Below are 13150 nucleotides of genomic sequence, written 5' to 3'. Positions count from 1 at the left end.
CTCACATTAACAGGGCGATTGGTTGGAAGGAATTTAAATTCCATTCCCACATAATTCTCACCTAATTCCAAAGGCCAATAAATTCCTTAGTTTGGGTGAAAGGAATTGCAATTCCTTCCTTTTCATGGAATTAGAATCCCATGGTCCCCTTGGAATTTTAATTCCATTGATTTTAGGAAGAAAAAAAAGATAATCATGAGACAAAATTACCCCTCACTTTTTTAACTTAAAATCGATGTATGACATTCCCTTCTAGATGATAGTCGCGTATTATTCTTTGATCAACAGATAGAACGTCTTTCCTGAGCAATAATCATTCTAGGTCAACCTTAATAACAACAACAACAATGGGCATTTTGGATTTTATACCAAACATTGAAATTGGAATTAAAATTTCTAGTAATTTTATTCCTGCAAACCAAATTTAAACTTCACTTTATTCCCATATTATTCTTTTCCATGAAATTACAATTTCTTTCCTCCAACCAAATGCCACGTAAGAGAAACTATCTCTATGATCCATGTTTTCTGTTTCTTTGAGTTAATACTCGCACCAAGTGGGAGAATCTAAAATCTTCTATTATGACACTATTAAATGATGTAAGTTTAATAGGTCATTATGTTGTGATTTGAAACGGACATAACTATTTCCGGTGATGTAGTCTATAAGCTATTTAAGCACAGTCCTCCCCGTACTTCTGTTACCGTTTTTACACTAAATCTAGTTGCACAAGAGATTAAATAGTAAAAAAAACTTCTATAGTTCTTTAACCAACACTATAAAGATAACAACTTTAGCTGAAGGTGGTCGTTCTTATGCTTCCGCTATCAAGGTTAGTTGGTGCCACGTCGCTGCTAACCATAATCCAGGAATCGCTGCACAAAATTTCTGTATTTTGGAGTGTATAACCGTAAAAAGCTGGCACTGAAAATCCTTGCCCAAGTCGAGAATTCACATATGGTAGCACCCCAGTCCTCAGTACATTAAGCACTATACTCTGCAAAATGTTTCAAATTCTTGTAATTTATGTAAACATTCTGAAACCTGGGCACTACCTAGTACCTACTGTCACTCTTGGAGCATAGAAGTAAGCAGAATTGTCGAAATTTCAGTGAAGAATGTGAAAGAGGAGACAACAATATAATGTATGTACCTCGATTGCAGGAATGTTAAGATCACCAACTTTGCTCCATACCAAAGACATCGCGAGCTCGTGTAATGTAATACTACCAGTCACATCTTTACTCGAAATCTCTGGAAAAGCCGAACCAGTGATCTCCTGCAACCATCAAAAGTTTCACCTACAAGTTATTGCTCGAGCATAGCATATGATGGGGAAGACGACTATTATATTGAGTGATAACACATCATTAGAGTTTCTAAATTTTCGCAAACTTATATACTAGAAAAAAAAAAAACTGTGCATTTAAATCTTAACCTTACCACTGAAATGCAGGCAACGGGAACAGCTTCAGTGTCGTTCAGAACATTAATAATCACATCTGCAGTAACCGTCACATCAATCTGCTGTTCTTTTATTTCGATATTTGGTACAGAGGATATGGAAATATTCAAGTTCATGTTATCATTCGGGTATTGCTTGTATAGGTTTGGGACGATGAACTTCCACCGAGCAGTGTTTAAAAGGAACTGATCAGGTACTTCATCAACAATCCAATGCATCTTACCGGCCTGAACAAGGAACAGCAATTAAATAGCAATTTAATCAAAGTCAAGTACAGAAATGCAAGTTAAATGCCCTTTAGCATCATACCAATAGAGTTGAATTTGAAGATATAGAGCCAAGGAGATGATTAAGAACTTACTTTGTAATAAACGGATAGTACTGATTTTATAACAATTTCATGCAGAAAAATTGTAAACATATAGTCCGGACCCTTGGAGGGAATCAGATTATATAGAGCTCTGTGGTGATTCTGGAAAAGAGTATCATCTTCATCTTCATCTTCATCTTCATCCCTCGCACTTACTAGCCCATTGATTGCAAGAGCAATGGAAGATTTGTTTATCACGGGGTCACCAACAAAAGTAACATTCAAAGTGGCAATACTAGTGATTGGAACTTCCTTGGGAAGGGACTGCAACAATGAATCGAGTTTTGCAACTTCCTCGTTTATTTTACTCGAAATAGCATCTTCAACAGCAGAGGTTAGTTTACCTTCAAAAGCATCAACTACCCTACAGAAGGAAGGACAAAATTTTAGTAGTGTCAGAGGTTTATAAGGGCGTAGGTTAGACTAGCTAATTGATTGGATTCAATCAGCATTATAGCCCAATTGAGTGACCCTAGCCCAATCTAAGATTTTAACAGGAAGTAAAACATGAAATAATACCCTTGGTATAGCCAGGAAGCTCCACCTTCCAAATTTATTGATATATCTTTCACAGAGCATTTGTTTTTCACAAGTGAAAGTGAAAGGGATCCTTGTTGATTCTTAAGACTGAGAGTAAGTCCAATTTCCATGCCACTAACCTGTTAGATAAAAGACAAACAAGCAAAGGAATTCTATAAAGCCTAGAAAACATGTTAGATAAACTGCTTCTTCAATATAATTGTGAATTCTTTTGGCATCATCTGGCCCCTTCCTGCAACTTTTCTGGGTTTTCTGTATGAAAAAACACTCTCTCTTATGGTGTACTTGTATGTAGCTTGTTTACTTAGAACACACTTTCTAATGGATTCTCCCCACCAAAGGTCCAACAACCCAGCTCAAGTGGCAAACCAACTGACTTAAAGTCACTTATCCAGCAGCAGGGTAGGGATTCGACTCCCACCAACATCTTGAAGCTAGGGTTACCCGGCTAGAGTTTGGGCCATTGAACTCCCTATCCCCACCAACCACATCTTGGCAATAGGTATTGCGTGGACCGTGGTCCACACAGCTATGAGGATTCGACTCACACCAACATCTTGAAGCTAGGGTTACCCGGCTAGAGTTTGGGCCATTGAACTCCCTATCCCCACCAACCACATCTTGGCAATAGTCATTGCGTGGACCATGGTCCACACAGCTGTGGTGTGTGGACCACAACATCGTTTTGCTTCTTCTTCTTTTTTCAAGCGACCGACTGCAACATACATTTTTATAACTCATAAAGTACATTATTCTAAAGGTACATTATATTACTCCAGAAGTTTCATTATTCTAACATACATTATTCTAACACGCAATATTCAACGATGTCAGAACGTAGTCCACACAGACCACGGTCCACACAATAATTTGTCACATCTTGGAGTTAAGGCTCTCGTGCTAGAGTTTGGGCCCTTGGACTTCCTAGATTGGAAATTGGACTCCACCGAGACTACTTAGACAACTCAAGATTTACCTCCTCTATGGACAAAACAATTGGTCCAACCCAGCAAAAACCAACTAGAAAAATACAGCACATTTGGGGTATGTTTCACCAATACATTAAAGAACACACAACAGAGTAAAAAAGTTGAGGGGTGTGAGTACATACCTGAACAGAAGCTTGGCCGCTGTCGGATACTTGAATTGGAACCAACAACCATGTGGAATATGAATACTTCCAGTTCATGCTCAAATTTGCAGTGGCGCCATAAACAGTTAAAATTACACCAGAATCTGCAGTGCTAACAGTTGAGGAAGTCACCTGAATTGCGTTTATAGTAATATCAGAAAGAATCATATCAACTGTTCCCAAAACTGAGATATCCACAGACTTCTCAATATCAGGCAGTTCAAGTGGAACTAAAGAAGATTCCGCAGTGTTAATGAAGATGTTCTTGGCAAAATCAAGACCCTTATTGGATATCTCCACCCAGATGAACCCTTCCTCTTCTGCAGAGGACTCAACACGATGGGTACATGAAGAAATGAGTAGTAAAGCTAAAACGGAACTCAACATTGCGTCAGCCATGAAAATTCTGGAACTCGAAGCAGACCCAGAGAACAAAGAAAGAAAGAAAGACTCGATCTTTGGGCTCAATTTTGCTGAAGCATAAAAGAGTTCTACTGTTAGCATTTTAGTATATATAGGATTAGAATTTTAGTATAACAAGGATCGAATTATAGTCTAACACAAATATACAATAACAGAGTTCTAATAGACTGGTAGGTAGCTTGAATTAACGTGGGTTGTTGGTTGGGTCGTTTTTACTTTTTAGTTTAGTTTATCAAGGTAACAACATTTTACCGTGGAGTTGCACGCCACTACTTCTGATCATTCATACAGTTGATTTTAATGGAGTTGGCCTGGGTCATTTCCAATCCAAAATACCAAATTCTGCGCTAAATTTTATATTAAAATGAATATTTTTAGCATATTTTTATACCAAATTTTATTCATATCCAATATATTACATCAAATTTTATTTCAACATTTCATAAATTAAAACTTTAACTTTTTAATATAAAATTTAATTGTAATGCAAATAATACTTTTTTGATAAGCAAATAATATTTTTATTCCACAATAATATAACATATAACTACTACATTTAATTTTCAAAATTAACATATTGTTCCCACAGATGCTCAATCAATGCATTACGAAGTACATAGTGCGTCTTGGAGACTATTAAATCTAAGTATGTTTTGTTTAATTTCGGATGTATTAAGTTTATAATTTTATGAAAATTATGTTTTATGTACTTTAGTTTTTAATTAATCTATATATAATATTAGTCTTGTTTTAATCGCCTTGGTAAGGACTTTCAAATGGTATACTTTATTTTTAATTATTCAAATTTTATGTGTATGTATTTAACAAAATATATAAATTTATAAAAACAAAATAAGGATAAAAAAGAATTAACATAAAAGACAAAAGGCAAACTTGGAATAAAAATATTAACACCATTTTGGCGTTAGTGTAGCGCCATATATGGCGCTGCACTATAAACATACGCCAAAATGGTGGAAAATGGCGCGCCTTCGTTGGAGACGATTATGCGTCATTTCTTCCACCATTTTGCCGTTTACCATCTTCATTGGAGACGGCCTATGCCCCTAGTAGCTTATGGTAACAAAGATCTGACTATGCACTTGTTAAGTTGTTTGGCAATCAACGATTAACGAATTAATTAATTGTGTTAACGATTTTAATCAGCGAATTATAAATAGATCTAGATGATAATTCAAGTAACATTTTTTTCAATTTTAATGATAAATTTAATCATATAGCAATATGATATAGTTTAAAAAGTAAGAGTAAAATCTACTTTCATGTAAAAAAATTATTAATTTACTTTTGTTCCTAACCAACATCCTGGGTCTCCACGGTGTCCTGAACCCAAATGAAGGTAAATATTATATGGGCTTTGATTGCTTTACAGAGAAAAAAAATAAGTTCATAATTTTTTGTTTTCAATTATTATATTTTAGTAAAATCATATGACGTGACAAAAGTAATACTTTCTAAAAGTATTATCAACCTTTTGAGGATATGTGGTAAAATGCGGTCAAATCTTGGCGCAATTGAGATCACTTTGCCCCGTTGGCAGTGTATGGATGGCGGCATGGCGTTATCAATGTATCAAATCATTATCTTTTAAAATGTAACAGTACAATGTGAAATTTGAAATTTTGTAATTCATATTACGTAAATGTTTGTGTCTGACCTAAATCTAAAAACTTGGTAAATCATTAGTGAAATACAATAAACTACCGGCCATCACTTTGCTGTAACTTTTTTTCCTGCTCAAAAAAATGGTTACAGCTTAACTTTGGATAATAAATCAATAAATTTAAATAATTACATTATCAAATTCTGAATATATTTAGTTACCAAAAGAACAGATTCAAACCCCCAAAACAATGAAACTTAACATATAACAATTTGAAATAACTCTCACCAAAACATGCTAAAGGAAAGGAACCCAGACTGTCATTTTTATTTGGTACATGTCATCTAACGTGTTAAGAATTATACTAATATAATAGCACCTTTTTACGATTTTCATTGTATAGTTAGTAACAAAATTTTGTTTTATTTTTTACCTTCTTCATTGGGGAAGAGGAGGTAATATACAAATTGTAGGAGAAAATAATAATAATAGTACAATGACAAGTAGTGTATGACAGACAACATACCTTGTAGGAATGATATCAATTTAAATTTACCTAGTCTTCCAATCAACGGGTACAAATTTTCATCTTCTGTATTCGATGGAGAATAGTGCATATAACACGCAGAGTCAATTATCACATAAATATGAGGGCGGGGAACTTGGTAAAGGAATCAAGAATACAAGAAATCTCATTCTATGCAACAGGCTCATCATCACAGGGCAGAGCTGGTTATAGGTGCCCTATGTATTCTGAACAGTCCTCAAAAAGAAATTCACCTGAATACCTTGTGCCATACAAGCCATTCAGCCAATCAGAGCCATGTATTTGATGGTAAATGACATAAGCAAGCCCCATTGTGATCCAGCTTCTACAGAAAGTAATCTGGAGGAGGTTTTTTGGCAGGAGCCCCTCTTGATTCCTGCATTTATTGCAAGAACTTTAGAGAAGTTTCATTTCACTTACTGAGTTGCTTTAGTAATAAAACAAGTCCTGAATGGAGAAGGATTATATAAGAAGAGAGGACCTGTGGAGCTGCTTCAAATACACGGAACTGCTTATTAAGATTCTCATCTAGTTCAAGAATTGCTGCAACGTTCCCGCATCTGCAGTACCACAAGGAAACAGTGAGTATTTTACTAGTTTTCTTCTAGGATAGATTACGAAAGGATCTAAGCATCATTACATAACTTACCTGTAGCAATAGTTTGGAGCAGACCAAACAGTGACTATCTGATTATTAAACATCCATTTATATCCTTCCATTACCAACTGATGAGCACGGCATATGTAGTCTATGTTGTTCGCATGATTGAATGTTGTGACAACACCACCACCAAATAGGAAGCCTGCACCTCGAGGACTCAAACCCCAACCATCAACAATGTCTTCTGGATCAGACCATAGTAGGTCACACATGGGACCATCATGGGGCACTTCTTGCTTCCGATCAATTGTTCGAATCTAAGGCATGGATCATGTCAATGCATTTTCAGGTTCTCAAATATGTATGTAATGAATTCAAGTTCAAACTGCAAACCTGGTCTATTGTATTTATATTAGGAGAAAGACCACCATGAACACAAAATACTTTGTTCTCAATTAGGGCTGACAGGCTGCAATCAGAAGTGTAAGACAAGTTAGGCAGCATGTAACCGAAAACATAACAGTCAAGCAAGCATTATGACTTTAGGCATTTCAAAAGGCCCATCCCCAGGGGCATTAATGTGTCAAATTCCGAAAAGTTCAGCATGCAGGATACTAGTCATTTTATATCCAGCTATTCATCAGAAAAATATATTCAAGTCCATGTAACTAAAACCAAGTGGCAGGATAGTACAAGTAAAGTTAGTATGTAAATTAAAGAGGTAACCTTATCTCATCCAAGTACCTAGAGGATTATGTATCATAAGCATGCAACATTGATATGATTATTTTAACAAATCTACAACTGATTTTACCACATAGGAATTCACTAAAGACTAAAGAGATCTTGTAAGCATGAACTAATAATCAGGTAATTAATGATGTTATTAATTCAATGCCACTCAGTTTCTATTCAATCTCTTAAGTTGTAAAATTTCAAACAAAAAATGCCACCATTATCTTGAAAGAAACAAACCTTAAGTAATCAAATATATCTGTGCAATATCTCCATACGTTTACCGAGCCATACTTTCGCAGGCACTCATCATAGAATCCATATACCTGAACAATTTAGAAGCCATTTAGTTACCACCATAAGTTAAGCTAGAGAATGATGGAGGAAGACCAACCTGTGTGATCTGGCGGCTCTCATGGTTACCTCTGATTAAAGTTATTCGATCTGGATACCTAACCTGATTTTTGCATCGTCTATTAGTAAAAATGATAAAAAAAAAATGGTAGTTAAAACAACACACAATAGAATCATATGTTCAGCCTAAGTTTATGAGAGCATTTTTCTTCCCATGTATTATTGCCATTAAGAACTAGTAGAGTTACCTTTTGATGCAGTTGTATAGATTTTAAAGAAGGAAAGGCTCAATGTTGATTGAAGCAGACAACAGACATGGAACAAAAGGAAATAGAATATTCAACTTGGATGGTACACAACTTACAAGTGGTGAGTAATATGTAAAATGGGTAAAGGTAAAGATGAACATTGATAAGATGATCCTAGTGCCAAACCCAATTATAAATTAGAAGCTTATAGAGGTCTTGGTGGTAACACTTTTACCATAAGACATAAAGGATATTCAAAATGTAAAAGTAGTCTGGACCAAAAGCTCATAGTTGTTATAAAAGTAACAAGAAACTCCTCATAGATCTCCCAACAACCACATAACAACTTTTAAACAAACAGACTTATAATATTATTACCTTAAGAGCAAGCATAAGCAGAAATGTCTCAACAGAGTAAAATCCTCTGTCAACAAAGTCTCCTAGAAACAAATAATTAGTCTTGGGGCAATCACCTCCAACTTTGAAAAGCTCTTTCATGTCATAAAACTGCCCATGGATATCACCACAAATCTGCATCAACAAAAAACAGAATAGCTCAACAAATAATTTATATCTATCATCATTAAATCAAGTACATCAGTGAATGTCAAAGAACTAAAAATGCATACAGCAATAAGAAGCTTCATCAGGTGTGATACTTGTTTACAATTTATCCAAAACCCATATAGTAAAAAATAACTGCATTAAAAACTTTCATCTTGCTCTAAGTTTGTACCATTCAAATGTATACTGGGACAATTTAAACACATTATCCTAAAAATCTTTCTGGCAATGTGTACAGAATAACAACTACAGTCACGAAGTGATGTTTCTACCCCAGTTTTCTACTTCCCAAGTGAATCTTGCCCATCCTCCATCCTCACAAACTTACACAGTGCCAGATATCTCTAAGAAATTGGCATTAAATTATGTAGATAAAATAATTCTACAAGCAAATGTCAAATCTCATTAAACCCTATTCAAAGTACATTTACTAAAACCATAAAGTGACCAGAGTTTGAAGTTAATGAAATAAAAATACATTGATGTTAGCTGTATTGTTTTAGTGAGTGTATAAATTGGACACAAATGTAAATCATGTGGCTCATACTTCTATTCTTTTTGTTTTAAATTCCTAATTATTTGCATCCTGCTTCAGAAAGTAAGGAATATTCCTTTTGCTTGAACAGATACTGATATTACTGTATAAACTTGTGGCTGAAGGGTGTCAGGCCAAATTTCACTAGGCATAAGATTTACCAAAATTGCTACGCCAGCATTATCACAAAGCTATATTTTCTAGTGCAAAGAGATAGAGATAGTCAGATAGAGTACTCAAATATACCAACATCTTGAGAATGAATTAAAAGGCATATGGTTTGACTTAAGGCTTCCAATAGCTCCAGTATATTTTCTGTCCTCAAATTCAAAATCACTCAAAAACAATAAAGCATAGAGGCATACTTCTAAGAGTGCACGGGCTGAATGCAGAAAAGGTCTCAAATTTAGATTTTCAGCACAATACATAAAAATAACAGAACACTAAGGCTCAAAAGAACCCTAACTACATCTGGACCTAGCTCAAAACACAAAATTAGAATAAAATTGAATTAAGAATAACAATGTAGCGCACGTAACTGAGCTCTCTATAATCTATACACAAGCGTAACAGTGTCTATCAATCTATGCATGTTAAGAAAAGCAAGTTTTTTAGCCTTCATTTCGGCGGGGAGGGATCTAGGTCTTACAGTGACCGGGGCATCGACTCTCTGAACGTTGCTTTCTTCAACGAGGATTTCCATGGCCTTGAGACAGAGAGCCTTGACTTCTGACTCCCTCAACGGCTCGCATCTCTTGAGCTGCTCTATTTGCCTGTCTAGGTCTGACATCTTCGTCTTCTTCGGTGCTCCTTCGTTTCAACTTTCGCTCCCTAGACTGGCAGTTCTGACTCGCTCGGCGGCGAGAATTTGCTGCCTGTTGGAACGGAACAGAGCTCCGCAGGTGCGCCGCGGGCGGTGAGCCGTGAGCGAGCTCCGTTTTCCGGCCCACTCGGTCTCTCTCGCGGAGCAGTTTGGACGGGAGGGTTTTCGCGATTCGCGCTGTCGCCGCTTAAATTTTGATCTATTTTCATTTTCCCCCCAACTCCTTGTTTTATTTGCAAATTTCCCTCCATTGTTCAGTTTGGTGGTTGTAGTTAACTCGTTGTTGTTGTTTCCCTCCCTCGTTAGTTGTTGACTTGTAGACGTTGTAGTTTAACTCAATTTAAGTTTAGAGTATATTTTGTTTCAGTTTTTTTTGCAGATTTTGTCCCACGATTATAATGTCATTAACAATTTTAATTAACGATTTTTAAATTTTGCAGAATTAGTTCATGATTATTATTTTTTTTAGTAAAAATAGTCCTTTCGACGAACTCTCGGTTAATTGTTTATCAAAAATTTATTTTCTCTTTTGGCTCTGTTTGGCAAACCTAGCTGAAAAGCTATAAGCTAGGAGCTGATAGCTGAAAAGGAGCTGAAAGCTGAAAAGCTATAAGCTCGGAGCTGAAAATTGAAGAGCTGTTAAGCTAGCTGTTATGATTGAAAGTGTTTGGTAAATTTAGCTTTTTGATAAGCTGATAAATGTAAAAAGACTAAAAAGGACATCTTCATAAAATTTAAATTAGTTTGTTTACATATTAAAATTTAACATTTCGTCTTCCAAAAAAAGTAATCACTTTTTAAAATAAAACTATTAGCATGATCATGATCTAGCATCGCATAATGAAGTAGCAATATTGTTGCGAATATCCTTCATCTCCATAGAGGTGTGACTTAAATTTTCGTTGATGGAGATATTACTACTTGAATCTTGAAGTTCATCGGGCGGTATGTAATCTGGATGCTGCTCAAGCACATTAAACATCATGTCATCTTGTGAATTCTTCTGAATATAATTATGTAGTGCAAATGTAGCCATAATAACATCAATTTGGGGCTCCTCACTAAACTGCGGCATTTTAGCAGGAAACAAGACTAAGGAAGGGATTGACGTGAAAGTTGGGATAGGGGAAGAGAAAGGGTTTTAATTCATAAGGTTAAAATATGTCATTACTTTAAAATAATAAGGGTAAAGATGGAAAAAAAAGTTAGGAAGCTAGTAGCTTATTTTGAAAAGCTACCTAAAGTAGCGTTCCAAAATAAGCTCTTATTTTAAGCTAGGAGCTTATTTTGGGAACATTACCAAACAGAGCTTATAGCTTGTTAGTAGCTTAAAATAAGCTATAAGCTCCTAGCTTAGCGTTGCCAAACAGAGCCTTTGTTCACAAGAATATAATGGTCTTTTCATTTACCTAAACTAATGACCATAATAATCCTTTATATAATAAAGCTATATGGTTTTGGAAATATTTAATGTTACAATTAATGCAACAACATCCTTTATTATATAAAAAATCAAAAACAAAAAGCACAACATTTAAAAAATAAAATAGCTATTATATAATCATATAAAAAATATACTTTTGAAAAATAAAATAGCTATATATTATATTATATAAAAAATGTGTTCAATTAGAGTTTAAATTTACACCTACAAAATTTGAAATTTGCTTTCCAAATGTAATTATCTTAGTTATTATTCGTATTGTGAAAATTATAATATAGATGAAATACAATTAAGAATAAATCAATGTAATTATGTAAATTCTCTCTATAAATTTGTTTGAATATGCACATAATTAGAGATTATATTAACCATACAAAATTTTAATTTTAATTTTAATTGTAATTTTGTATTCTATAAAAATAATAAATACTTGACCAATGGAAACTCAAAAATATTATTATATTAAATAATTTAAAATATTTTAGTTTTTCTATTTTTATTTATATTTATAATACCATAATTTTTTTCCGTGCATCGTGCGGGTGAATTACTAGTAATAATAATAATGATAAACTTAATCTGAGCATAATGTGAGTGAATGTGTACTATGTGCGTAATCTGAGCTGATTAAGTTTATTATTATTTTATTATTATTATTATTTAGGTCATTAGTTAAGGTAAATGAAAAGACCATTATACTCTTGTAAAAAATGATAAAAAAAAATAAAAAAAAAATTTGCGGTGAATAATTGCCGGAGAGTTTGCCGGAAGGATTATTTTTGCTAAGAAAGTAATAGTCATGGACCAATTATGCAAGTTTTAAAAATCGTGGATCAAAATTATTAGTGACACTATAGTCGTGTGACCAAAATAGCAAAAAACTTTATTTTGTTTGCTAAAAATATTTGAAGATGAATGAAATTAAAGTTTCAGCAAAAAAAAAAAAAAAAAAAAAAAAAGATTAAACAAATTGATTCAATATTTCAGTAGTGAAAATGAAACTATTAAAAATATAAAATCTACTGTTGGAATGATAATGAATTTTATATATTAATATAAAGGTTAATATGTCATTAACAATAATAATGATAATAAATTATATTATTATATAACTATATAATAATTAAGAAACTTTTATGAGGGTATAACCATTTATCATTTATTTTTAAGTTATGTAGAAAACAAAATACCAATATTTTATTCATAATTTGTTTTCCTCAACTTTCATGAACTCCGCTTTTAATGAAAAATATTTGTTATCTTATCAGACAACATAAAACAAAAATTTTTCTTAACTTAAAAAATATTTTTCAGCGAACCAAACACCCTCTTAGACTTTTGATTTGTACTATATTTAGACTTTGAAATTAGACTATGTGATGTTTGGTAGGATGTTTGAATTTATTATCGTGTTATGTAATATTTAGACTTTGATGATGAGATTTGAAAAATAATTATAATTATTAGTAAAAGCAAACAATTAATTAATTACATTAAAAGACAACGAAATATTAAGGAGAGGTTCTTAAATCGAATCAAAATCAATTATTTTTTTTTTTTGTTGAAATATTCATAATTTTTCACAAGGTAGTATATATATATATTTTTGAAAGTCAAATGAATCATATTGTATTAGCCATATCAGGCACTAGAAAAATAGGAGGTTCTTCCCTCCAAACTGAACGTACCAAACTGGCACTTACATGCTTAGCTAGAGCGTGAGCCGTCCGATTAGCATCCCTAC

The 13150-nt window shown here is 33.7% G+C and overlaps 2 protein-coding genes across 2 annotated transcripts; both read right to left on the bottom strand.

The window, feature by feature from the left end:
* Positions 1-504: 504 nt before the first annotated feature.
* Positions 505-4032, bottom strand: LOC109188332 (putative BPI/LBP family protein At1g04970). Its single transcript, XM_019338963.1, has 6 exons — positions 3488-4032; positions 2356-2495; positions 1828-2200; positions 1445-1693; positions 1155-1280; positions 505-998 (listed from the first exon to the last, which is right to left on the bottom strand). The coding sequence occupies exons 1-6, from the start codon at positions 4010-4012 to the stop codon at positions 795-797; spliced, it is 1617 nt and encodes a 538-aa protein (XP_019194508.1). The 5' UTR covers positions 4013-4032; the 3' UTR covers positions 505-794.
* Positions 4033-6025: 1993 nt separating this feature from the next.
* Positions 6026-10182, bottom strand: LOC109188333 (serine/threonine-protein phosphatase PP-X isozyme 2). The gene is made up of 8 exons (XM_019338964.1): positions 9789-10182; positions 8419-8571; positions 7833-7895; positions 7679-7764; positions 7097-7172; positions 6752-7020; positions 6584-6662; positions 6026-6478 (listed from the first exon to the last, which is right to left on the bottom strand). The coding sequence occupies exons 1-8, from the start codon at positions 9927-9929 to the stop codon at positions 6428-6430; spliced, it is 918 nt and encodes a 305-aa protein (XP_019194509.1). The 5' UTR covers positions 9930-10182; the 3' UTR covers positions 6026-6427.
* Between the last annotated feature and the right edge of the window lie 2968 nt (positions 10183-13150).

This window comes from Ipomoea nil, unplaced genomic scaffold, assembly GCF_001879475.1.
Source record: "Ipomoea nil cultivar Tokyo-kokei standard unplaced genomic scaffold, Asagao_1.1 scaffold1421, whole genome shotgun sequence".
Classification (NCBI taxonomy): domain Eukaryota; kingdom Viridiplantae; phylum Streptophyta; class Magnoliopsida; order Solanales; family Convolvulaceae; genus Ipomoea; species Ipomoea nil.
This window is presented reverse-complemented; position numbering and strand designations above follow the sequence as displayed.

Excerpts from the sequence above, each read along its gene's own strand:
- LOC109188332 (XM_019338963.1), bottom strand. The coding sequence starts at position 4,012 with ATGCTAACAGTAGAACTCTTTTATGCTTCAGCAAAATTGAGCCCAAAG. Across the intron at positions 2,496-3,487 it reads GCGGCCAAGCTTCTGTTCAG|GTTAGTGGCATGGAAATTGG; the intron begins GTATGTACTCAC and ends TTTATCTAACAG. Across the intron at positions 1,694-1,827 it reads TACTATCCGTTTATTACAAA|GCCGGTAAGATGCATTGGAT; the intron begins GTAAGTTCTTAA and ends TTCCTTGTTCAG.
- LOC109188333 (XM_019338964.1), bottom strand. The coding sequence starts at position 9,929 with ATGTCAGACCTAGACAGGCAAATAGAGCAGCTCAAGAGATGCGAGCCG. Across the intron at positions 7,173-7,678 it reads GATATATTTGATTACTTAAG|CCTGTCAGCCCTAATTGAGA; the intron begins GTTTGTTTCTTT and ends TTCTGATTGCAG. Across the intron at positions 6,479-6,583 it reads TATTTGAAGCAGCTCCACAG|GAATCAAGAGGGGCTCCTGC; the intron begins GTCCTCTCTTCT and ends CAATAAATGCAG.